Here is a 24,541-nt window from a genome sequence, read left to right as displayed (position 1 = left end):
AAACAGCCAGGAACAGCGCGATCGCTGATCCCGGCTGTTAGTCCCGGGTGTCCGCTGTAAAATACAGCCAACACCCTCAGCATATGAAGCGCACTCAGCGCATGAGCGCGCTCCAAGCATCACCCCTGCACCGGGACGTAATAGCATGTCTGGGTGTACGAAGGGGTTAATATCACAATTGCACACAGATATAGCTTCTATAAGGTGCCAGTCACACTGTTACATGTACTCCACTATGTACTGGTTAGCAGTTTATTAGTTACTGATCCTATTGGTGAATGTTCATCAATATTTTGCACCTGTGCAACCTCCCTCCATGTAGCATTGTGACTTGTCTGCATCCTGCTGGGAACTGGTGTTTTTACCTGCCCTTTTATCAGTAAGAATGGCCTTTTTGTGATTTTTAGTCAATTTGAACCCATCTTCTGTAATTTGTTTGTAATTCTAGTTTAGGCACTCGCAAGAAAATGGGGACCCGTGACGCGGTTTGCAAGCTTGCGTATTTTAGCTAAAATATCTATATACCTCATGTTAATCACGTGTATTATTTTTGCAGAATGCAGCCAGGCCTTGTAAAGCTGGGGAAGAATGGGGTGACAGTACTTAGTGTAGTACACTTAGAAGGTGCTGGGAACTCTGCCTGATCTAATAGTATGGATGTAACTAATAAGCTGTAAGCCAACATTTTATACTACATGTAACTGTGTGACTGGCACCTTATAGAAGCCTTATTTGCATGCAATTGTAATGCTAATCATCCACTTCCCTCCATGAATATTAGGTGTGTTAGTGGATGTTCATAAGTACTGTGGGATCTCCCTGATATAACATTGTGGCTTGTCTGCATCCTGCTGGGAACTGGTGTTTTAAGGTGGAGTCACATGCGGCAGATTTTGTTGATGAATGGAACTTAATTTCTGCAAAAAAATCTGCGGCGTGTAACTGCACCCTTGACCAGCCCTTGTGTCAGTAAGCATGGCATTTGTTTGTGATTTTAAAGGACGAGTGTCACGAAAAAAAAATTTGGGATATCAATTTGCATTTAGTGTTTTATTATAAAATCTTTTATTTATGTGTGTGTTTGTTTTTTACTTTTTTCTTTTTTCTAACTTTTACTTCACTATGGGGGCTGCCATTTTGTTTTTCATCTCTGTATGTGTCGATTAATGACACATACAGAGATGGAATACGGCAGCTACAGTGCATAGGAGTCAATGAACGGGAGCCATTCCATTGACTTTGCTCTATGGCTCTGTACTGCGCAGACGCAGGTCAGAGTCACACAGAGCAGAGCAGCTGTTTGCAGGGAGAGAGCAGACGCCATCTTGAAGACCAGCTGCACTGCAGGTAAGATGTGTGTCTCTGTCTGTCCCACTCTCTACCTCACAGACCCCCGCTCTCGTGACCCCCGACGGCCCCCCCACCCGACGCCCCCCCCCGAAACGCCCCCCCCCCTACCTTGTACTGGGAAAGCCCTGAACGATAAATCTCTAGTTGTGCTGAGACTGTTTGGGGATGTGACTAATGAACCTCTCAGTCTCAGCACAATTAGAGAGATTTATCGTTCAGGGGTCTGGGAAAGCTGGGTGACCACCATTACCCCTCCTACTGGAGTGTGAGAGGTTCATTAGTCACATCCCCAAACACACTCCACTAGGAGGAGTAATGGTGGTCACCCAGCTTTCCCAGACCCCTGAATGATAAATCTCTAGTTGTGCTGAGACTGAGAGGTTCATTAGTCACATCCCCAAACAGTCTCAGCACAACTAGAGAGATTTACAGTTCAGGGGTCTGGGAAAGCTGGGTGACCACCATTACCCCTCCCACTGGAGTGTGAGAGGTTCATTAGTCACATCCCCAAACACACTCCAGTAGGAGTAATGGTGGTCACCCAGCTTTCCCAGACCCCTGAACGATAAATCTCTCTAGTTGTGCTGAGACTGAGAGGTTCATTAGTCACATCCCCAAACAGTCTCAGCACAACTAGAGAGATTTACCGTTCAGGGGTCTGGGAAAGCTGGGTGAGCACCATTACCCCTCCCACTGGAGTGTGAGAGGTTCATTAGTCACATCCCTAAACACTCCAGTATGAGGGGTAATGGTGTTCACCCAGCTTTCCCAGACGCAGATATAACCAGGAAAGGGCTGGATGGGCGGGCTGAGGGTGCACAGGGTTTTTGGTGATCCCCCTCTGTCATGTGATCGGACCTAGTTTACCGGTTCATCAGACGGGGTTCATGTGACTATAAATCTGTCCATAACAAGAGACAGTGCACTCAGGACAAGCCCTGCCCTCATGCCGTAGTTGTGTGGTTCTGTCTGCAGTGATGGCGGTGGGTGGCTCTGACACCCGCCTCCCCCGTCGGGTCATCTCAGGACAGAAGGGGTGTCCGGATTGGAGACACAGCGCCACACCTGTCCTCAGGTTGTGTCTGGTATTGCAGTTCACCTCCATTGAAGTGAATAGGACAGAGCTGTAATACCACACACGACCTGAGGACAGGTGCGGCGCCATGTTTTCCTGAACGACCCCTTTAAGACTTTTCCCGTGTGTGTGTGTAGCAGAGCGGAGTGTGCACGGGCGCCGCTGATACTTCATAGCCGCTTATCAGCTGTTTTGAAGAATCAGCGGCGAGCACCCCCCCCCCCCACACACACACAAATCCCCCAAACATGCAAAATCAAGTGTAATCAAGCGTTTTTTATGTGGTTTTTTTGCACGTAAAATGTGCAAAAAAAAAACATGTCAAATACACGGCGTGTGAACCAGTCAACTGAAAAGTCATTCACTTCACTTTCATCATTCTAAGGCTGGGTTCACACGACCTATTTTCAGGCGTAAAAGAGGCATTTTACGCCTCGATTTACGCCTGAAAAGACGGCACCAATACGTCGGCAAACATCTGCCCATTCATTTGAATGGGTTTGCCGACGTACTGTGCCGACGACCTGTAATTTTACGCGTCGCTGTCAAAAGACGGCGCGTAAAATAACAGCCTCGGCAAAGAAGTGCAGGACACTTCTTGGGACGTAATTTGAGCCGTTTTTCATTGAATTCAATGAAGAACAGCTCCAAATTACGGCCGTAATTGACTCCTCGCAAAACGCGAGTACGAGCAATTACGTCTGAAATGACGGAGCTGTTTTCTCCTGAAAACAGCTCCGTCATTTCGGACGTAAATGCAGTTAGCGTGTGCACATACCCTAAGGGTATGTTCACACACAATGTTTTCAGCTGAAAAATCGGAAGCAGAACGCCTACAAGCATCTGCCCATTGGTTTCAATGGGAAATACGGCGTTCTGTTCCGACAGGGCATTTTTTACGTGGTAGTTTTCCAAAAACGGCACGTAAAAAGACGCCCGACCAAAATGAAGTGCGCATCACTTCTTGGGACGTTTTTGGAGCCGTTTTTCATTGACTTTATAGAAAAACAGCTCCAAAAACGGCCGTTAAAAAACGCGAGTTTGATTAAAAAATGGCTGAAAATCAGGAGCTGGCTTCCCTTTGTTTAGTAAGCGTGTGAACATACACTTAGCCTTTTGGTGTGTCCTATAACTTCTTCCAGCTGCAGAATCACACCCAATATGGCTGCCGGACACTGCTTAGCAATTTGAAGACACCTTTTCTTGGCTTGTGAGAGGGGGGGGAGTGAGGTTCCCTCCCACATTTACAGCAGCGGTGAGTCAGGTTGCTTTGCCTTATTCACCTTGCTGTAATTCTGGGAAGTGCTCCCCCTGGTGGCCAACATTGGAAAACATGTCAAATTATTATTTAATTTTTAATACTTTCCACCATACGGGAAAAAAAAAAAATACAGCAAAAAACGTAAAAAATATAATAGAAATAAGTAACGACACTTAAAAAAAAAGTTTAATTTGCGACACATTCCCTTTAAGTACATTTTATCCCATTATCTCCGATATGTTTTGTTTTTACCTTCACAATAGAATCCAGAGACATCATAACTAAATCCAGAGGGGCACTGGTTGTCGAGATCACCTATAATGGAAATCTTTTGATAAACGTAACTAGTCCATGCAATTCAACAAAATATATAAGCCACGTAAGTGCAGAAAATATAATACTCTATTTATTTTTTATTGTAATAATAAACGAAATTAAATTCATGATGCTGTATAACAGAGATATTTCCCCGTAGGTGTGTAGATCCAGAATTGGTATTTTCTGGGGAAATCTCAGTATTTCAGTCATTTACAAGCTAGCATTATCTGTTCCTTCTTCTCTGTGTTATCAAATGGATCACTACACACTACAGATTTTTCTCTGAGTAGTTACCATAAATAGGGATAATGTTTGGTTAAAACTTAACCGATTATGCTTTGTAATAATATATTTAGCTGGAACAAATTATAATACAAATATATCAGTATATATGTGAGAATCTGGTGAGAAGGATAACTGGTGGAGCTCTAATTATTGAAGGAGTATACAAGGCTATTGCACTAACACATGCTGTGTCTGTCTAAACCCTTTCAGCCCTACATGTTCCTTCACTTATTTTACTCTGAAGTAAATCTTCAGGGGCTTAGCAGAGTTGATATGAATATTCCTCTGACAATCCAAAGGGATCCGTGTGCAATACACGAAACATTCAGTCATGTATGGCATGGGTATAAATGCGAGCCGCAGAGGAATAATCATATCAGCTCTGCAAAGCCGCTGACAATTGACTGCAGAGTAAAATAAGTGAAAGAACATGTAGGGCTGAAAAGTTTAGAAGGAGCTTAACTAGAGTAAAGTTTTTATTTTATGAATATGAGATTTCAATGAGAACGAAATGTGTAGTCTACATACCTAGATTTTGGTCCCTTGACAATGGGGCTGTCTGATCAAAAAAGGTTGTGCACCCCAGATTTACCCACTTGCCGCTGTAGTTAGCATACCTTTGGAGATGGAAGCATGCATCTCAAAGCCAAGAGTTTCTTCCAGAGGGTTGTAAGCTGTTTCTACAGAAGATACACGTAATATCTCCACCATGAAAGGCATCTTGCCATGGCTGGGATCATAACTGATAGTGTGATTCCAGGTATATGGTACACTGACTTCATCCAAGTAGAACATTCTTGTCGAGTATGCGTATAGCTGCCCAAAACCTGTTTGGACATAATCCTCTGTGTAATCCTACAATAATACATATATACATTCAGCCACATGAATTTAATTATGCTTATGCTGTTTGCTGAATACTATGGGAAATATGGAAAATTATACATATTCCATGTTTACCTTTAACATGATGTCAGTAGAAGATTGTAATTGAAGAATATATCCTTTTACAACAGTATCCAAAATAAGGAAGCCATCAGCGTCAAGGCCACGGGCGTTATGAGTGATCTGCAAGACTTCTCCTAAAAGTTTACACAAGGTAAAAAATATTTATCTTTTTAATATAAGTAACATACTTTATAGTTGTGTTAGGGTCTGTTCACATCTACGTCACCCTTCCGGTCATGATTTCCGTTAGATCTTTCCATCGGAGGTACCCATGAATGGAAAGGCAAACCGCATCCATAGCTTCATTTCAATGGTAATGCATGAACTTATTAACGGAAGAGTGACGCTGATGTGAACACTCCCTTAAAAAAATACAGCATCATCATTTTTATATATTTCAGGTAAAATATAAAAAAATACAGCAGACATACAATTTTTCATCATAGCCCCCACCATCTGATTGTTGATCAAGCTCTGGACTTCTTTTATGTATATTGTACTTACTTCCATGCAGTCCGGCCTCCTCTGTCTGCTTCTGATCAGACACCATATTGCATTTTAGATTTCACCCTGCATTCTTTTCCTTGCTATTGCTATGCTATCAATCCCATGATGCCTCAGTAGAGAATCACACGAGTAATACCACAGTATAAACTCTGCCTGCTGGGAGGACAATGTGGTTATTCCCCTAAATAAGTTAAGAGGATATAATCGTAGAGCAGCACTAGGGTCCTGGGTTCGAATCTGACCAAGGGCAAAATCTGTGTGGAGTTTGCATGTTCTCCCTTTGTTTACGTGGATTTCCTCTGGGTACTCTGGTTTCCTCCAACACTCAAAAAGCATACAGATAGTAAAATTAAATTGTGAGCCCCACTGGGAGAACAGTGAATGACGACAACCTCTGTACAGTTCTGCGGTATATGCTGGTGCTTTATAAATAACAGAAATAAATTATAAATAATTAGAGCCAGGGAGGTTGAACTGGGATCAACTAACTGTGTGACAGAAGCCTGTCTAATCATAAGCACTAAGGCACATGGCTATATAATGGAAGGTGTGCTGGATCTGTCACAAGTGTCAAAGTCAAACTCTCTTCAAAGTCTAATATAATGTATTAGTTTTAACGTTTTCTTCTAGGATACTGCTGTGTTTAGATTGAATCTATATGTGTGACTTGTATGTGTATGGATTTTATCACATTGATTGCTGGAGGATAGGGGTGAGGACTGGCAGGAGAATTGTTTTCATCAAATATCTTATGTGAATTTTAGTAGCATGTCACCAATACATACCACCAGAACTTATGTAATATTTAAGGCATACCTCCCAAACATCCCGGATTCAACAGGACAGTCCCGTATTCCGAGCGGTGTCCTACTGTCCTGGGCGGCCAGTGGTATGTCCCAGTTTCAACTGTATCTGTGTCTTAAGGACGCAGATATAGTTGAATCCAATGCTGAAGCAAGGAACCGTCAGCTCCCTGCTTCAGCATTCAACTATGGAGTCCCGCGCCCGAGCAGCGCAAGCTCTCTGGCCCGGGACTCCTTTCTTGGAAAAGCCCTTGACGTCACTGTCCACATATGGACAGTAACATCAGTGGCTCCTCTAGGAGTGGACTGCCCGGCCAGTGCGTGGCAGACGCTCTGGCCGGGGATTCCGCCTCAGGGGTAGACCCTGATGACACTGTCCATATATGGACAGTGCCGTCAGGGTCTGCTCCTGGAGCGGGATCCCCGGCCACAGCGTGGCTGATGCTCTGGCTGGGAATTCCCCTCCTAGAGGGAACCCCAATGGAGCTATCTACAGGAGGCGGGCTTACCGCTATCTACAGGCAGGGTCGCGCTATCTTCAAGGGTGTGTGGCACTATCTACATGGGCACTGTGGCACTATATAAGCACCATCTACATGGGCACTGTGGGCATTGGCACTTTATATGTAGGCACTGTGGCACTAGCTACATGGGCACTGTGGCACTAAATAGGCACCATCTACATGGGAACTGTGGCAATATGTGGGCACTGGCACTTTATATGTGGGCACTGTGATGGTATGTGGGCACTGGCACCATCTATGTGGGCTCTATCTACAGTGGGCGCTGTGGCACTATCTACAGGGGCATTGTGGCACCATGGGGCATTATACTGTTTGGGGGCATCTGTGTGGGCATTATACTGTATGGAGGCAGCTATGGGGGCATTATACTGTATGGGGCACCTATGGGGGGCATTATGCTGTATGGGGACAGCTATGGGGCATTATACTGTTTGGGGCAACTGTGTGGGCATTATACTGTATGGGGGATTATACTGTGTGGGGGCAGCTATTTGGCATTATACTTTGTGGGAGGCACTATGGGCATTATACTGTGTGGGGGTTCTATGGTGGCATTATACTGTAGTGAGGCCCTATTGGAGCATGATACTGTGTGGGCTGAACCAGGTGTGTATGGGCTGAGTTAGAGGCGTGGTTTAAAAGGGAAAACCAAGTCCCTCTTTGCGATTTTTGAAAGTTGGGTGGTATGTGTAAGCTGACCATGCTGGTGTACACAGGCGTCTGGAGATCCAGAACAGTCACCTCTGGCAGCATCGCAAGCTCAGCATTACCTAATAAATAATTATGATGGGAAACAAGTTTTTACCATAGTTTCCCCATAACGTTAATCTCATTTAAAGATCTCACCTTACACTTTTGACGTTCAGGTGAGAACACGACATATTAAAATGCTTTTATACTTTATTGACATAGTCACAGTAAACTGCTTTTAGGCAAGTATCACACACAAAGTTTTAATACAGCTTTTGGTGCAGTTTTTGGCTCAGATCTTTACGCCAAAGCCAGAAATGGATCCAAAAGAATGAAAAGGATGAAAAAGGAGGAGGGTGGCTTTATAGCCTCATGCATTGAAAGACTAGTTACAAGAAAATGTCACCACCATTCCACTTAGAAAGTGTTGGTGAGCTACAACATAACAGGTAAGCCTAACATAGCTCAGTAGCTGTGCTGTATTCAATAACACGGTGTACTTCATCAAACATTTAGGGCTCATTCACATGAAAGTGAATCTCGTCCATGTGACAGCCGTTAAAACAATGGCCGTCACACGGACCCATGCATTTCAATTGGGCCGCTCACACGACCGTTGTTTGACATGTCCTATTTTACTGCGTGTCACGCATCCCTCCATGGACTGTAGTCTGTGGGGTATCCGTGACAACGCGTCCCGCACGGGTCCACCTCGGACATGAAAAACTGCAGTTTTTCACGTCCGAGGTGGGCTACGTTTGTGTCAATGTAGCCTAACACTGGTCTGAGTAAAAATGCTCCTTTCTGTCTTGCATATAAGAATGGCTAAATCAATAGTACAAGCAAAGATAATACATTTTGTAATATATCTTATTGCCTCTTTCTCCATTTATCAGACACTTTTCCTCCTCCCCCTCCCCCCGTTTTCTTAGCTGTTCACTTACTCAGAATTTACTCATAGAATACGTATTCCAGAAGGAGACGGAGTCTCACCTACACTGAGGTGATAAGGTTACAGCTGCCCATAGAAGTCTATGGAGAGGGAAGGGCGAGGGAGCTGCTGGAGGGAGACAGAGGAGAGAGACACACACAGATGCTGCAGCAGCTACCTATTAAGTGTTTTATCACATCCCAGTGAGTGCTGGATTCACAGCTAAACTGCTCAGCACTGCTGTGAGATGTCCCCCATGCTGCTTCTGAGGGTATGCTACAGAGAGATACTGTAGGAGAGCAGGATCTTCTCTTCTCTGTGTGCGTTTTTTATGATAGACATGATAGCAGTTAAGCGCCACCCCCTCTGGAGCTGAGCTTAGAGAAAACTGACAATTAGATATAGAGCCTGTATTGGGGTTAAACTGGTACTAAATGCAGGATACAAGATATATAATAGCAAGAAACAGTGTTATTCCTCATGTACACACTGTAATGGACGAGGTCGCAGACCGCAGACCCCTTTCATCCTAACCGAGGATGCCAGCACATGCGGCTGTCCTGTCCTGCAGTGTGCACATGAGCTCATTTCCGGCCTTAAAGGGCTAGCATGCACACATGTTAAGAATTGACTAATTACTCCCAGATCACCCTGGACTATAAGAAGGGCCCTGACCCTTCATTCCTTGCCTGAGCGTTGTTAGTAATTCCCATGTTAGTCTTTGCAAATGGTCCCTTAGTGTTTACCCTGATCCCAGTGTTCCCGTGCCCTGCTACCTGTATCCTGTATCCTGTATCCCAAGCTGTGTTATTGTTCCTGAGCCTGTTAGCGATTGGAGTCGTGCCCTGCTGCTCCTGTTGTCATCTGCCTTGTCTGGCGCAACCTACTGCACCTTTTGTTGTCCGCCACGTCTGGCACAACCTGCTGCACCTGCTGTGACCCGCCACGTGGGGCGCAACATGCTGCACCTACCTCTATCCGTGCTAAAGCCTCTGCCATTGTCTGGATTATTCAGGTACCCTTGTGCTGGACTTTGTATTGATTAAGTGCTCTGTTGTTTGGCCAGCTGCCTCCCCGCTATGGCGGTGCAGCCTAGTGGGTCCACATACCCACAGACCGTGACACACACACATAACAGCTTATTCTGAAAAGTCACCCGAAAGGTTAGGTACACTTTAAAATGGCTTTTATTGTATCATATTCATAAAGCCTTTTTACTGGAATGCTGCATTTTACTTGTTAGCCTTTGGTGGTTAATTGGGTCATTAGATTAGACAAATATAATCCAATATATCTAATTCCTTTTCGCTGTATCACAGCCCTCGGTTAAGTGTCTGCAAGGCCCTGGATACGTTATATTTTCATTATACAGCATTTAATCTTTATACTATTTCATATTTTTGTCATATTTCTTAGTGCCATTTTTGTTTTTATTTTATTCATTATTTTTTATTTAATTTTGCCTTTATATTTTTAAAACCAAATTACATATTAAGAGATGATTGATCGCTCCCAGCTAAAAAAAACAACAACTCACCAACACATGCAAAGGTTAATTAATTTTTTACAATAATTAAACTTGCTTCCCATACCTGTTGCAAATTCCACTTGGGACTCTCTTAAAAAGTCACCACCTGTAAGTGTAAATCCATTAACTGCTTCCCCAAATTCTCTTGCTACAGTCCAATATATAGGATTCAAAATTGAGGCAAGATTTCTCATAGAAGGGCCTAAAAATGGTAAAGAAGTAGAGACAATTACATGTTTAATTTGGAAGCATTGACATTAAGATTTTTGTGGCCTGCGAATACCTTTTTTGAAACCTTGGAGCCCTGGCAATCAAAATGAGAACATTTCTTACACTTAGGCCTTATTCTCACGAACGTGTTATACGTCCGTGCTACGAGCGTGATTTTCACGCGCATCGCACGGACCTATGTTAATGAATGGGGCCGTTCAGACTGTTAGTGAATTTCACGCAGCGTATGTGCGCTGCGTAAAACACACGACATGTCCTATATTTGACCATGTTTCGCGCAGCACGCAGCCATTGAAGTCAATGGGTGCGTGCAAATCGCGCACGGCACACGGAAGCACTACAGTACTGCGCGCTACAGTAGTAAAATTAATGAATGAAAACAGAAAAGCACCACGTGCTTTTCTGTTTGTAAACATAAAACCAGAGTGTCATAATGATGCCGGCTGCGTGAAAATCATGCAGCCACGCACCATATGCTGATGACACACGGACCTTTTGCGCGCGCAAAAAACAGCAGCGTTTTTGCACGCGCAGAACAGACACGTCCGTGTGAATAAGGCCTTAAAGGGGTTTTCTGGTTTCAGCAAATTAACCCCTTAAGGACACGGCCAATTTTGGCCTTGAGGACAGAGCAATTTTTTTACATTTCTCTCTTTGCATCCTGACGCTCATAACTCTTTTATTTTTTGTACGACGTACTTGTATGAGACTTTGTTTTTTGCGGGACGAGTTGTACTTTATGTAGGTACCATTTTTTGGTACAAATACATTATCGTTTAATTTCTATAAATCGTTATTTTGGCGAAAATGCAGAAAAAAAAAAGCAGTTGCGCAGCAGTTTTTATATTTCTTTTTTTACACCATACACCGATCATCATAAATAATGTTATACATTTGTTGCACAGGTTGTTACGGTCGTGGCGATACCAAATATGTCTATATTATTTCATGTTTTTGGACTTATATTTTAAAAAGTTTATTTATTATAACATATGTGTGTATCTGTGTATTTTTTTTCTTTTTATTAATTTATTTATTTATCATTCATTTTTTTTTTACATTCATTTAACTTTTTTTTTTAATCCCATAAAGGGATTTATCATTTTGATTTTGTAACTGTAATGTACTGGCATAGATCTATATGCCAGTACATTAGCCTGTTACTGATTGTACACAGGCAGTTGTTAGGGCATACCTCAGTATGCCCTAACAACAGGAAATATGTTCAGACAGCCCTGGGGTCCTTCAATGGACCCTGGGCTGTCTGGCCATATGAGTTGTGGGCTTTGATCGCGTCACAGTTATCTTCTGTGACGCAATCAATGTGCAGTCCCCCCTCTTTGAACGCCGCAATCAGCTTTCATCGCGGCGTTCAAAGGGTTAACAGTGGAGAGAAGATGTTTCTCTCCTCTCCGCTGTCAGAGCGGGGCCGTGGCTGTGTGTTACAGCCGTTACCCCGCTCTCGATTGCACGCAGAGATGGCTGTCACACAGGACGAGTATGCTCGTCCCAATGCGCGAAGTGCTCGCCGCTCAGGACGAGCATACTCGTCCTGTGTCGGCAACCAGTTAATGTTATTGTTTGCAAAATTAAAAGTTATACAAGTTTCCAATATACTTTCTGCATTAATTCCTCACGGTTTTCAAGATCTCTGCTTGTTGTTATTCAGTAGGAATATTCATTGTTTTTTTTTCCAGTAGATACAAATCTGTCCTGGTCATGTGAGGGACAAACAACTGCTGGGATTGTTAGAAGACACACCTATGATACACACATACTGTAACTGTAATCAATCCAGCACCTGTTTTTTATCCTAAAGTTGCAGTCCCCTAGCAGTTTCACAACACCCCTTCATTACTTCTCACAGTGGCGGCAGTCCCAGATATCCAGTCAGGGTTCAGCGGCCTGACTGATGCCTATAATGTGGTGCAACTGGGCCTATGGTCTCCCCAGCTTCAGCGCCTGGACACAACTGTGACAGCTGCGAACCCAATAGCTTTGCCACTGCCTTTCACATTCATGGGTATGAGGACTAATTTCACACTTCTGACATACACAAATAAAACCGGAATACTAAAATGAAAAATGATACATGTGCAAAAGTTGCAAGTTTATTTGTCTTACCCAGACTTTTTGGGATATTATTGAATTGTGCTTTTATTATCCTTCTTTGTGAATCAGGGGAGTTGCTAATTGTGCCATTGAGAAATGCAGTACCAAAGTCAAAATCATTGATGGTTCCAACTAGAGTTCCTCTTATGAACTGAGCTCCACCTAAACAAAAGAGTAAAAAAAAAAAATGTAAAGTATACGTAAGTGAGCCTAATGATATAATTTGTGAGGTAAAGATTTGGGCGAAAGTAAGCAGTACCAGAACTGATGCATACCGTGTTCACCAATGACCCTAATTTTCAGTGCATGGTTTTGCTCTTTAGTAAGGCTTGGCTCACATCTGCGTCGTGGTTCCATTCATGGGTTCCGTCGGACCTTTCCGTCAGGGGAACCCATGAACAGAAACCAAACGGAAACAAAGGGAAAACATAGCTTTTTTTTTAGTAAGCCTTCGTTCACACCTGCGTTGGGCTTCCGTTCATGGCTTCTGTCGGACCTTTCCATCAGGGGAACCCATAAACGGAAACCAAACTGAAACAAAGGGAAACCATAGCTTTCCGTTTGCATTACCATTGATTTCAATGGTAACGCATACATTGCAAATGGTTTCCGTTTTGACCATTCTGTAAGATTTCCGTTGTTTTGACGGAAACCATCGCGTAGCACTCCCTTTATGAATACAACGGACTCATATCTATGAGCGGTGTATTTTCTTATCTCTCCTATTACCCAAATGGCACAACACTTTTTTTTGGGCCATTTTGGACAAAAGGAGTAGGACCTATAGCTATGATGTGCTGCCCTTACATAGGGCAGAATATTCAGCTGACAGATCCACTTTAATTTTATCCTGATCCCTTCTTTATTTGGCTGGTGGGTTGGTATTAGTTGAGGGGTTGTGGCTTCTGGTCTCTTATTGCAGACATAGCAGTGGAAGAAGGCTTATTTTGCAGACAGTTTTTGGACTCCTATAGAAGAATTCTATATATTCCTCGCAGTTATAATTGTTATAAGAGACAGAAAATAGTTCAAAGAGAAGAGCTGGCATTATTTATCACTTTATATTGTTTTTTTTTTTGCCTAATTTAAAGTGGATTGGTATAAATAACAATCCATACACGGCTACTAAGTATGTGACCTTACCTTGGCAAGCATTAACATTACATTTCAGAAGTTGGGTTGAGTCCCCTGGGCAGGAGCGAACACTATTAGATTCAACAGGATGTTTGCACAAACGAGTCCGAATTTGCTGACCACCACCACATGTAGCAGAACATTTACTCCAAGCTTCCCATGGTCCCCAATTACCATCAACTGCAATGAAAATTAAAATTTACAGTATTTATTATTCTCCGCATCATTTGGTTTTTAGTAATGAAAATGCAGAATAATCAGGGGTATAGCTATTAGGGATGCCAACGGTGACAAACGGAAATCTTTAGCAATGTTTCCGTCACCATTGAGATCAATGGTGAGGGAAACTGAAGCAGAGGTTTCAGTTTGCCTTTCTGTTGAGAGGTTAACCCGACGGAACCCATCAACGGAAGGGCAGCGGTGATGTGTACAGGCCCTTAATACTGTAATGTTTTTTTTTGTGTTTTTTTACAGGTTCGGTCGTTGAACTACGTCGGATTCGAGGACTACTTCGATGACTGCTTTTTTATTCTCAATAAAATGGTTAATGAGGGTTGTGTGGGGGTGTTTTATTTCAATAAATCTATTTTTTCTATGTCTTTGTATTTTTTTTAACTTTATCGCTGCCAACTTACTAATGGCCGCTGACAGATTGACAGCGTCCATTACTAAGGCGGGACTTAGTATTAGCCGGTGAAAAGGCTAACACTAACCCCCACTATTACCCCGGTACCCACAGCCACCAGGGGTGCCAGGAAGAGCCAGGTACGATCCAGTACCCGACCATCTGTAGTGATGGTCGGGCAGTGGGGTGACCGCAGGCTGGTATTATTAGGCTGGGAAAGGCCAAAAACAGTGGCCCTTCCCACCCTGGTAATGCTAGCCTGCTGCTGCTGTGTTGTATCTGGCTGGTTATGAAAATGGGGGGGACCTCCATTTTTATAACCAGCCAGATACAACATAGCAGCAGCAGCCTAGCGTTACCAGGGTGGGAAGGGTCACAGTTTTTAGCCTTTCCCAGTCTAATAATACCAGACTGCGGCCGCCTCAGTTCGCCTCTGTCACTACAGATGGTCGGGTACTAGATCATACCCGGCTCTTCCTGGTGGCGCTGGGTACCAGGGTAATAATGGGGATTAGTGTTAACCTCTTCATGTCTAACATTAAGTCCCCCCCTTAGTAATGAGCGTTGTGAACCAGCCAGCGACAATTACTAGGGCGGTAGTTATAAAGTTTAAACAAATACAAAGACATAGATAAAATATTTTATTGAAATAAAAATTCCACACAACCCTCGTTATCCATTTATCAAAGTAGTCCTCGAATCTGAAGTAGTCCAACAACCGAACTTGTAAAAAAACAAACACACAAAAATAATTAGTATCACTGTAATGACAGGGATAGGGAAACAGACAAGTGAGCCCTAATCTACCCGCCACTCAGTCCCTGCCTACTTGCAACAACCTGCCCTAGGCGACGGGGTACAACTGGGCGACGGTCCCTACACTCAGTAAGTGCACGACAGACAACCAGACAAGGAAACGCAGAACAAAGGGAAACGGGGCAGTTGCCCACGGCAACACCGTGAGCAACAAGAGTAGTAAACGAGCCGAGTCAAACCAGGAGAGTACGAGGTGCCAAACGCAGAGCAGGAGAGTAGTGAACAAGCCGAGTCAAACCAGGAGTGTACGAGGTACCAAACGCAGAGCAGAAGAGTAGTCAGTAAGCCAGGGTCAATACGAAGCAGGGACAAGTAGTTCAAGAAGCTGCAGCAGGGCCAGGAAACCAACAGAGAAGAATCACAAGCAAGGAGGAACAGGAAAGGCAGGTATAAATAGACAGAGGGTGGGTGCTAGCTCCGTCTGGCCAGGCTGTGATAGGCTCTCCCACTCCTAAGCCTGCCATCCTGAGTGGTGGAAGATGGAGTCAGTCTCACAGACATAGAAGCAGGTGCAGACTGATTACCTATGGGCGTGGATACAGAAGCTGTGCCTGGCAGATCCTTAACAGTACCCCCCCCTTTTATGAGGGGCCACCGGACCCTTTCTAGGTGGACCTGGTTTATTGGGGAAACGAAGGTGGAACCTCATGACCAATACCCCAGCGTGAACATCCCGGGCGGGTACCCAGTCCTCTCCTCAGGCCCGTATCCTCTCCAATGGACCAGTTACTGGAGGGAGCCTTGGACCATCTTGCTGTCCACAATCTTGGCCACCTCGAATTCTACCCCCTCAGGGGTGAGAACGGGGACAGGAGGTTTCCTCGAGGAAGCCAATGACGGGGAGCAGCGTTTAAGGAGGGAGGCATGAAACACGTCGCGTACTCGAAAAGATGGGGGCAACTCCAGTCGGAAGGAGACAGGATTGAGGACTTCAATGACCTTGTACGGCCCTATAAACCGGGGAGCAAACTTCTTGGACGGGACTTTAAGGCGCAAGTTCTTTGACGATAGCCACACCAGATCCCCGACCATAAACAAGGGGTTAACAGAACGTCTTCTATCTGCCAGAGTTTTTTGTATGCTCTGGGACGCCTCTAGGTTCTTCTGAACCTGGGCCCAGACTGTGCACAGTTCCCGATGAACGACCTCTACCTCGGGATTGTTGGAACTACCAGGTGAAACGCAGGAGAACCGTGGATTAAACCCAAAATTAAAGAAAAAGGGGGAGACCCCTGACGAGTTACTGACCCGGTTATTAAGGGAAAATTCGGCGAGGGGAATGAATGAGACCCAATCATATTGACAGTCAGAGATAAAACACCTTAAATATTGTTCTAGAGACTGATTAGTCCTCTCGGTTTGGCCATTAGTTTCAGGATGGAAGGCAGAGGAGAAGGACAGATCAATCTCCAACTTTTTACAGAAGGCTCTCCAAAACAAAGAAACAAATTGTACCCCTCTGTCAGAAACAATATTGACAGGGACCCCATGGAGACGCAGGATGTGTTTGACAAACAAGGTAGCTAACGTCTTAGCATTGGGTAGTTTTTTGAGGGGCACAAAGTGGCACATCTTACTGAAGCGGTCTACTACAACCCACACCACCGACTTGCCTTGAGATGGAGGCAAATCGGTGATAAAATCCATGGAGATATGGGTCCAAGGTCTCTGGGGAATGGGCAAAGAACGTAGTAAGCCCGCTGGTCGGGACCTGGGAGTCTTGGACCTAGCACAAACCTCACAAGCGGCGACGTAGGCCTTAACGTCTTTAGGCAACCCAGGCCACCAATAGTTTCTGGCAATGAGGTGCTTGGTACCCAGGATGCCTGGATGACCAGATAGTGCGGAGTCATGATTTTCCCTAAGTACCCTTAGCCGGAATTGCAGGGGAACAAACAGCTTGTTCTCAGGAAGGTTCCCGGGAGCTGAACCTTGATCAGCAGCAATTTCGGAGACTAAATCAGAATCAATAGAGGAAATGATTATACTTGGAGGCAAAATACAAGCAGCTTCTTCCTCCGAAGGAGGGCTGGCCATGAAGCTACGCGACAGTGCATCAGCCTTAATATTTTTAGACCCAGCCCTATAGGTAACCAAAAAGTTGAATCTGGTAAAAAATAACGCCCATCGAGCTTGTCTCGGGTTTAGCCTCCGGGCCGATTCTAGGAAAACCAGATTCTTGTGGTCGGTAAGGACCGTTACCTGGTGCCTAGCCCCCTCCAGGAAGTGGCGCCACTCTTCAAATGCCCATTTAATGGCTAAGAGTTTGCGGTTGCCAATATCATAGTTACTCTCAGTGGGCGAAAACTTCCTGGAGAAGTAGGCACAGGGACGGAGATGGGTGAGGGACCTGGTACCCTGGGACAAGACAGCCCCCACTCCCACCTTGGACGCATCAACCTCCACGATCAATGGCTCCATTTGGTTGGGCTGAACCAGCACCGGGGCCGAGATAAAGCACTTCTTAAGGGCCTCAAAAGCCTGGACAGCCTCAGGAGGCCAGTGGAGGAGATCAGCACCCTTGCGAGTGAGGTCTGTAAGAGGCTTAGCGATGACCGAGAAGTTAGCAATAAATCTCCTGTAATAATTAGCGAACCCCAAGAAGCACTGTAACGCCTTCAGGGAGGCAGGTTGGACCCATTCCGCCACAGCCTGGACCTTGGCGGGGTCCATGCAGAATTCATGAGGAGTGAGGATTTGACCCAAAAATGGTATCTCCTGCACTCCAAACACACATTTTTCGGTCTTCGCAAACAGTTTGTTTTCCCGAAGGACCTGGAGCACCTTCCTGACATGCTCAATGTGGGAGGACCAGTGCTCGGAAAACACAAGTATGTCATCAAGGTACACTACAAGAAATACCCCCAGGTAATCTCTTAAAATCCCATTTATGAAATTCTACACAACCCAAAGGGCATGACGAGGTATTCGAAATGACCTTCGGGCATGTTAAATGCAGTCTTCCACTCATCCCCCTCTTTGATGCGGATAAGGTTATATGCCCCCCGTAGATCAAACTTAGAGAACCATTGGGCCCCCTGAACCTGATTAAAGAGATCAGGAATCAAAGGAAGGGGATACTGGTTCCTTACAGGGACCTTATTCAAGTTACGGTAGTCAATGCATGGCCTAAGACCACCATCCTTCTTCCCTACGAAGAAGAAGCCAGCACCTACCGGAGAAGTAGAGGGGCAAATGTAACCCTTGGCCAGGCATTCCTGGATATATTCTCTCATGGCTTCACGTTCGGGACAAGAGAGATTAAATATCCTACCCTTAGGGAGCTTAGCTCCTGGTACCAAATCGATAGCGCAATCGTATTCTCTATGAGGAGGTAACACTTCGGAGGCCTCCTTAGAGAAAACATCAGCGAAGTGCTGAACAAACTTAGGTAGCGTGTTCACCTCCTCAGGGGGAGAAATAGAATTAACAGAAAAACATGACGTCAAGCATTCATTACCCCATTTGGTAAGATCCCCAGTATTCCAATCAAACGTGGGATTATGCAACTACAACCAGGGAAGGTCTAAAACCAAATCGGACGATAATCCCTGCGTCAACAGTACAGAGCACTGCTCCAAATGCATGGAGCCAACAAGGAGTTCAAAAACAGGGGTATGCTGTGTAAAATAACCATTAGCAAGAGGAGTGGAGTCGATACCCACTACCGGGACAGGTTTAGGCAAATCAATCAAAGGCATAGCTAGAGACATAGCAAATTCCACAGACATGATATTAGCAGACGACCCTGAATCCACGAAGGCACTGCCGGTAGCAGACCTACCACCAAAAGAGACCTGAAAGGGAAGCAAGATTTTATTACATTTCATATTTACGGGAAATACCTGTGCGCCCAAGTGACCTCCCCGATGATCACTTAGGCGCGGAAGTTTTCCGGCTGCTTATTCTTACGCCTAGGGCAGGTGTTCACTGGATGCTTGTCATCCCCACAATAGAAGCAGAGACCATTCTTCCTGCGGAACTCTCTACATTGTTGGGGGAACACGGAGGCCCCCGAGTTGCATAGGTACCTCCGAGTCTTCCGTGGAAGAACGAAGCAACGGAACCTCGGGAGGCATCATGGGGGAGTCAGAGGAGAAAACACATAAATGTTCACATTGTCGTTCCCTGAGACGTCGGTCAAGTCGTACCGCTAAAGCCATAACCTGGTCTAGGGAGTCAGAAGAGGGATAGCTAACTAGCAGGTCTTTCAAGGCGTTCGACAGACCCAACCTAAACTGGCACCTTAAGGCAGGGTCATTCCACCGAGAAGCTACGCACCACTTCCTAAAGTCAGAGCAATACTCCTCAACAGGTCTCTTACCCTGACGTAAGGTCACCAGTTGACTCTCGGCAAAGGCAGTCCTGTCAGTCTCGTCATAAATGAGTCCGAGAGCAGAAAATAAAAGATCAACGGAGCAAAGTTCAGGGGCGTCAGGAGTCAAGGAGAAGGCCCATTCTTGGGGCCCTTCCTGGAGCCGGGACATAATTATACCCACCCGCTGGCTCTCAGAACCTGAGGAGTGGGGCTTTAAACGAAAATAGAGCCTACAACTCTCCCGAAAGGAGAGAAAAGTCTTCCGGTCCCCTGAGAACCGGTCAGGCAACTTGAGGTGGGGTTCAAGAGGTGAGGTGAGGGGCACTACCATGGTAGCATCAGGCTGGTTGACTCTCTGAGCCAGGGCCTGGACCTGTAGGGAGAGACCCTGCATTTGCTGAACCAGGGTCTCAAGGGGGTCCATAGTGGTGTGAGGGACCAGGGTAGAGTAGGTATATGGGCTTGTGATTATGTAATGACAGGGATAGGGAAACAGACAAGTGAGCCCTAATCTACCCGCCACTCAGTCCCTGCCTACTTGCAACGACCCGCCCTAGGCGACAGGGTACAACTGGGCGACGGTCCCTACACTCAGTAAGTGCACGACAGACAACCAGACAAGGAAACACAGAACAAAGGGAAACGGGGCAGTTGCCCACGGCAACACCGTGAGCAACAAGAGTAGTAAACGAGCCGAGTCAAACCAGGAGAGTATGAGGTGCCAAACGCAGAGCAGGAGAGTAGTGAACAAGCCGAGTCAAACCAGGAGTGTATGAGGTACTAAACGCAGAAGAGTAGTCAGTAAGCCAGGGTCAATACAAAGCAGGGACAAGTAGTTCAAGAAGCTGCAGCAGGGCCAGGAAACCAACAGAGAGCAATCACAAGCAAGGAGGAACAGGAAAGGCAGGTATAAATAGACAGAGGGCTAGCTCCGTCTGGCCAGGCTGTGATAGGCTCTCCCACTCCTAAGCCTGCCATCCTGAGTGGTGGAAGATGGAGTCAGTCTCACAGACATAGAAGCAGGTGCAGACTGATTACCTATGGGCGTGGATACAGAAGCTGTGCCTGGCAGATCCTTAAGAATCACGTCAAAAAGGAAAACAATTATTATTCTTACCTTTCCTGGGTCCAGCGCTGGAGCCGCAATGCCAGCGAGCTGGGCCCTATATTCAATCATGTGTGATACAGTCTGCTGAGCCACTGTATCTAATCCTATCATGTGTGATACTGTCTGCTGGGCCCTATATCTAATCCTATCATGTGTGATACTGTCTGTTGAGTCACTGTATCTAATCCTATCATGTGTGATACTGTCTGCTGGGCCCTATATCTAATCCTATCATGTGTGATACTGTTTGTTGAGCCACTGTCTCTAATCCCATCATGTGTGATACTGTTTGTTGAGCCACTGTATCTAATCCTATAATGTGTTCTACTGTCTGCTAAGCCAATGTATCTAATCTTATCCATAGCTTTAGGGTCGTAGTACGGACCCATATGTATTGGGGCTATTTCCCCTGACATTTAAATTCCTTAGTGAAGCCCCTGGCTGCTGGTGCTGCATTGTTGGATCACTTAGGAGACCCAGCGATGCAGCTGAAAGCTGCGGGCCATCGGCCCTGACAAGTTTGGGGGGTGGGACCCAAGAAGAACCTTTGCATCAGTGCCCATGAGCCTTTAGCTATGCCTCTGACTTTACTTATCCGTCACTGGCCGCTTCAATCAAAAGTTCATTGCAGTTATCCCTTCTCCTAAACTCCTCCTCCGACAGTAAATAACGGTCTGCAAAACATTTTGCGCCTTTTATCGTAATAATCCGGTGTCCCTTTGTGTGCACACCCGAGAAGAAGACATCAATGCACAAGCGCAGGATTTTGTGTGCTGGGGGAAGCCTTGGGGATTGAAGATATGACTCTTTCCAAACGAAGATTTGACTCTTTTCAAACGAAGATATGACTCTTTTTTTGCTCATTAGCACACGGTGTGGGAACACAAAAAAACGTAATCCTAAAGCTACAGAGACAACTAAGAAGACAATTATAGGTTAAATAGCGCAAAAGGCACTTAACAGCTCCGTGTGTCATCACATAGGATGCGTGGCTGCCATCATTATGACACTCTGTTTGGATGTTTGTAAACAGAATAGCACGTGGTGCTTTTCTGTTTGCAAACATACTTTTGACTGCTGTTGCGCGAATCACGCGCATCCCACAGAAATGCTTCCGTGTGGTGCGCGTGATTTTCACGCACCCATTGACTTCAATGGGTGCGTGATGCGTGAAAAACGCAGAAATATAGGACCTGTCGTGAATTTTACGCAGCGGACTCACGCTGCGCAAAAATCACTGACAGTCTGCACTGCCCCATAGACTAGCATAGGTCCGTGCGACTCGCGTGAAAAACACGTGCGTTGCACGGACGTATTACACGTTCGTGTAAATCCGCCCTTAATAGGTGGAATGCTGGTGACAGATTCCCTTTAGGAACCCGTGGAAGAAAGATAACCCATTATTTAAAAAAATAAAAATAAAATATGGCGGTATTGCATTTTTTCCCATTCCACCCCTAAATTTTTTTTTTATACAAAACAAACAAATTAAATGCACACCAAAATGGTGCCAAAAAATACAACTCATTCTACAAAAAAAAACAAAATCCCATACGACTACATTGATGGAAAATTTAAAGGTGATGGGTCTCAGAAAATGGCACCCCAAAAATGTTTTATCTTCCCATAAAACATGTTTTTATTGTTAAGTATTTTTATTTAAATTGTAAAAAAGAAAGAAACTATATAAATTTGGGATCACCGTAGTTGTCCCAACAAAAAATAAAGTTGACATGTTATTTATACCGCACGATCCATGCTGTCAAAAAAAAAAAAAAAATGGCAGATTTTTTTTTTCCATTCTCCCAATTTTGTTTTTCATTTCTGTTGAAGTGATTTGTGGTGCAGCCCCATGGTCTATACCTATCACCTTTGCTTCTTACTATAGACTTTGTGGAAGGTCTTTGGAGGAGACTTCATATGGGAGGTTTGTCTTAAGATCAGTGCATTAGGTCCCTCCTAGGTGATTCTACTTTGTACATCCCCATCATTGTGCTGCTGTAAGGGACGTGAGGGAAGCTCTATGATTTTGAATGTACAGTAAATCTATTTTTCCTTAGTCCCATCAACAGCACAAGGGTCTCTCCCTATTCCTTAGACAGTCTGTAAATATAATATAATACACAAGTGGTGGAGTTTAGGGGTTTATTTTATAGGGTATCTCTTATCAAAGGTTCCATCTGTCCTATCAGCCCGCATTTTCCCCAAATAAGACATACAAAATTAATTGATATTAACTCAAATTTGAAATAATAAGAAAGCTGTATGTGACCCGCAAAAAAATAGAATGCAGCATTCCAAGAGGTGAAATTTTTCTCTAGGCCAGAAGATCCAAAACACTTCGATCATGAAAGGATTTATTAAAACTCTAATAACTCATTGTTATTAGTTGTAAAATATGTACCTAGCCATTTTTTGTCCTTTTTTGGAATAATTTTTCCTATACACGTAAATTTCTGCAGCAAAATCTGATGCATGTGAATCCAGCCATTTCTGCGACTGAAAATCAGTTCCAGTTTTTTCAATGGGATTGTTTCTGCAGCAGGTGTGTGGATTTCTGCAAGCCCCATTCAGATGAATGTCACTGATTTTCAATCGCAGAAAGTTCTGCAATAACTCTGCCACGTGTGAACTTAACCTTACTGTAAAGAACCCTTTCCGATATTGATGTTTGAATAATTTTCCCTATACACAAAGGATTTATATACTCATTTGTGACTCTTTATATACTGTAATTTCATGATTGCTTTTGCAAACAATTTTCTGCAGTATATGAATGAGATTTTCTCAAATCTCATCCATATGGGTGGTATAGTTATCGGTACAGAAAATCTGCAGTATTTATGTCCCGTGTGTAGGAGGCCTTACTGCAGCCTTGGGGAAATATGCCCCCAGTATTTATATCAAATGTATTGTACCAAGTGTACTGAATAAATGTATTTTTTTAAGTCTCTTATATTTTGAAGCAGTCACCAAATTCACACGACCGGGTCCCGCCCGAGCCCGAGTATCGGCCGGTAAAATCGGCCATTTTGCCCGGCCGGTTTGCATAAAGTTTTGCATCCGTTCCGGGCCGGGCAGATCTGGACAGTGACATCAGCGGTAACTCCTGAAGGGGAATCCCCATGTGTTCGGGGATTCCGCTTCAGGAGTTTCCCCTGATGTCACTGCCCAGATATGGACAGAGACATCAAGCGCTCTGTCCAGGAGCGGAATCCCCGAAAACACGGGGATTCCGCTCCTTCAAGGAGCTAAAGTGGGGCTAGCACATAGCAGAGCGGGGAGATACCTCCCTGCTCTGCTATAGTGGCGTCGCTACAGTAGTAGCAGCCGCAGCAGCAGCTGCTAGCGGCGCCATGTAAGGTGTCGCCGGGCCAGGGCGCTTTTAACAAGCAGGGGAAGGGAGCCAGCGCAGCGCTCCCTCCACCTGCTGTACACCCCGGCCCTGCCACACAGTGTACAGCGTACAGCCATTCGTCCGAATGCCATCAACTCCTCCTCCTCACATGCACTCTGCGCTGTGAGGAGGAGGAGATAGAGCGCAAGCGACGGAAAACCCGGCCATCACTCGGGACACATTCCGGTGATGGCCGTGTATTACCCGGCCCCATAGACTTCTATGGGAGCCGGGCGGCTGGGTACCCGGCCGAAAATAGAGCATGTCCTATTTTTTGACGGCCGGTTTTCCCGGCCGTCAAAAAATCGGTCGTGTGAATAGCCCCATTAGGGGTCTATTATTCCTAATGCAGCCGGGTGCCGGCCCCTTAGGGGGCATTCACACGAACGTGTATTGGGTCCGTGCGGGCCGCGTGGTTTTCACGCGCCACGCACAGACCAATACAAGTCTATGGGGCAGTACAGACCGTCCGTGCTTTTTGCGCAGCGTTTGTCCGCTGCGCAAAAAGCGCGACATGCTCAATATCTCACGTATTTTGCGCATCACGCACCCATTGAAGTCAATGGGTGCGTGAAAACCA

General features: G+C 45.1%; 1 protein-coding gene across 1 annotated transcript in view; it reads right to left on the bottom strand.

The window, feature by feature from the left end:
- HMCN1 (hemicentin 1) overlaps positions 1 to 24,541 on the bottom strand; it is a 345,767-nt gene that overhangs the window by 17,445 nt on the left and 303,781 nt on the right. Inside the window, exons 93-98 of the mRNA XM_075833451.1 lie at positions 13,707 to 13,877; positions 12,576 to 12,725; positions 10,285 to 10,422; positions 5,250 to 5,371; positions 4,907 to 5,144; positions 3,939 to 4,001 (exon numbers count right to left, since the gene is read on the bottom strand). Of these exons, the coding sequence (XP_075689566.1) occupies positions 3,939 to 4,001; positions 4,907 to 5,144; positions 5,250 to 5,371; positions 10,285 to 10,422; positions 12,576 to 12,725; positions 13,707 to 13,877 (882 nt within the window). The remainder of the gene's footprint in view (positions 1 to 3,938; positions 4,002 to 4,906; positions 5,145 to 5,249; positions 5,372 to 10,284; positions 10,423 to 12,575; positions 12,726 to 13,706; positions 13,878 to 24,541) is intronic.

The sequence above is a fragment of the Rhinoderma darwinii genome, chromosome 7 (genome assembly GCF_050947455.1).
Source record: "Rhinoderma darwinii isolate aRhiDar2 chromosome 7, aRhiDar2.hap1, whole genome shotgun sequence".
NCBI classification, from domain to species: Eukaryota; Metazoa; Chordata; class Amphibia; order Anura; family Rhinodermatidae; genus Rhinoderma; species Rhinoderma darwinii.
The sequence above is the reverse complement of the archived record's forward strand: the minus strand, read 5'-3'. Positions and strand labels throughout refer to the sequence as shown.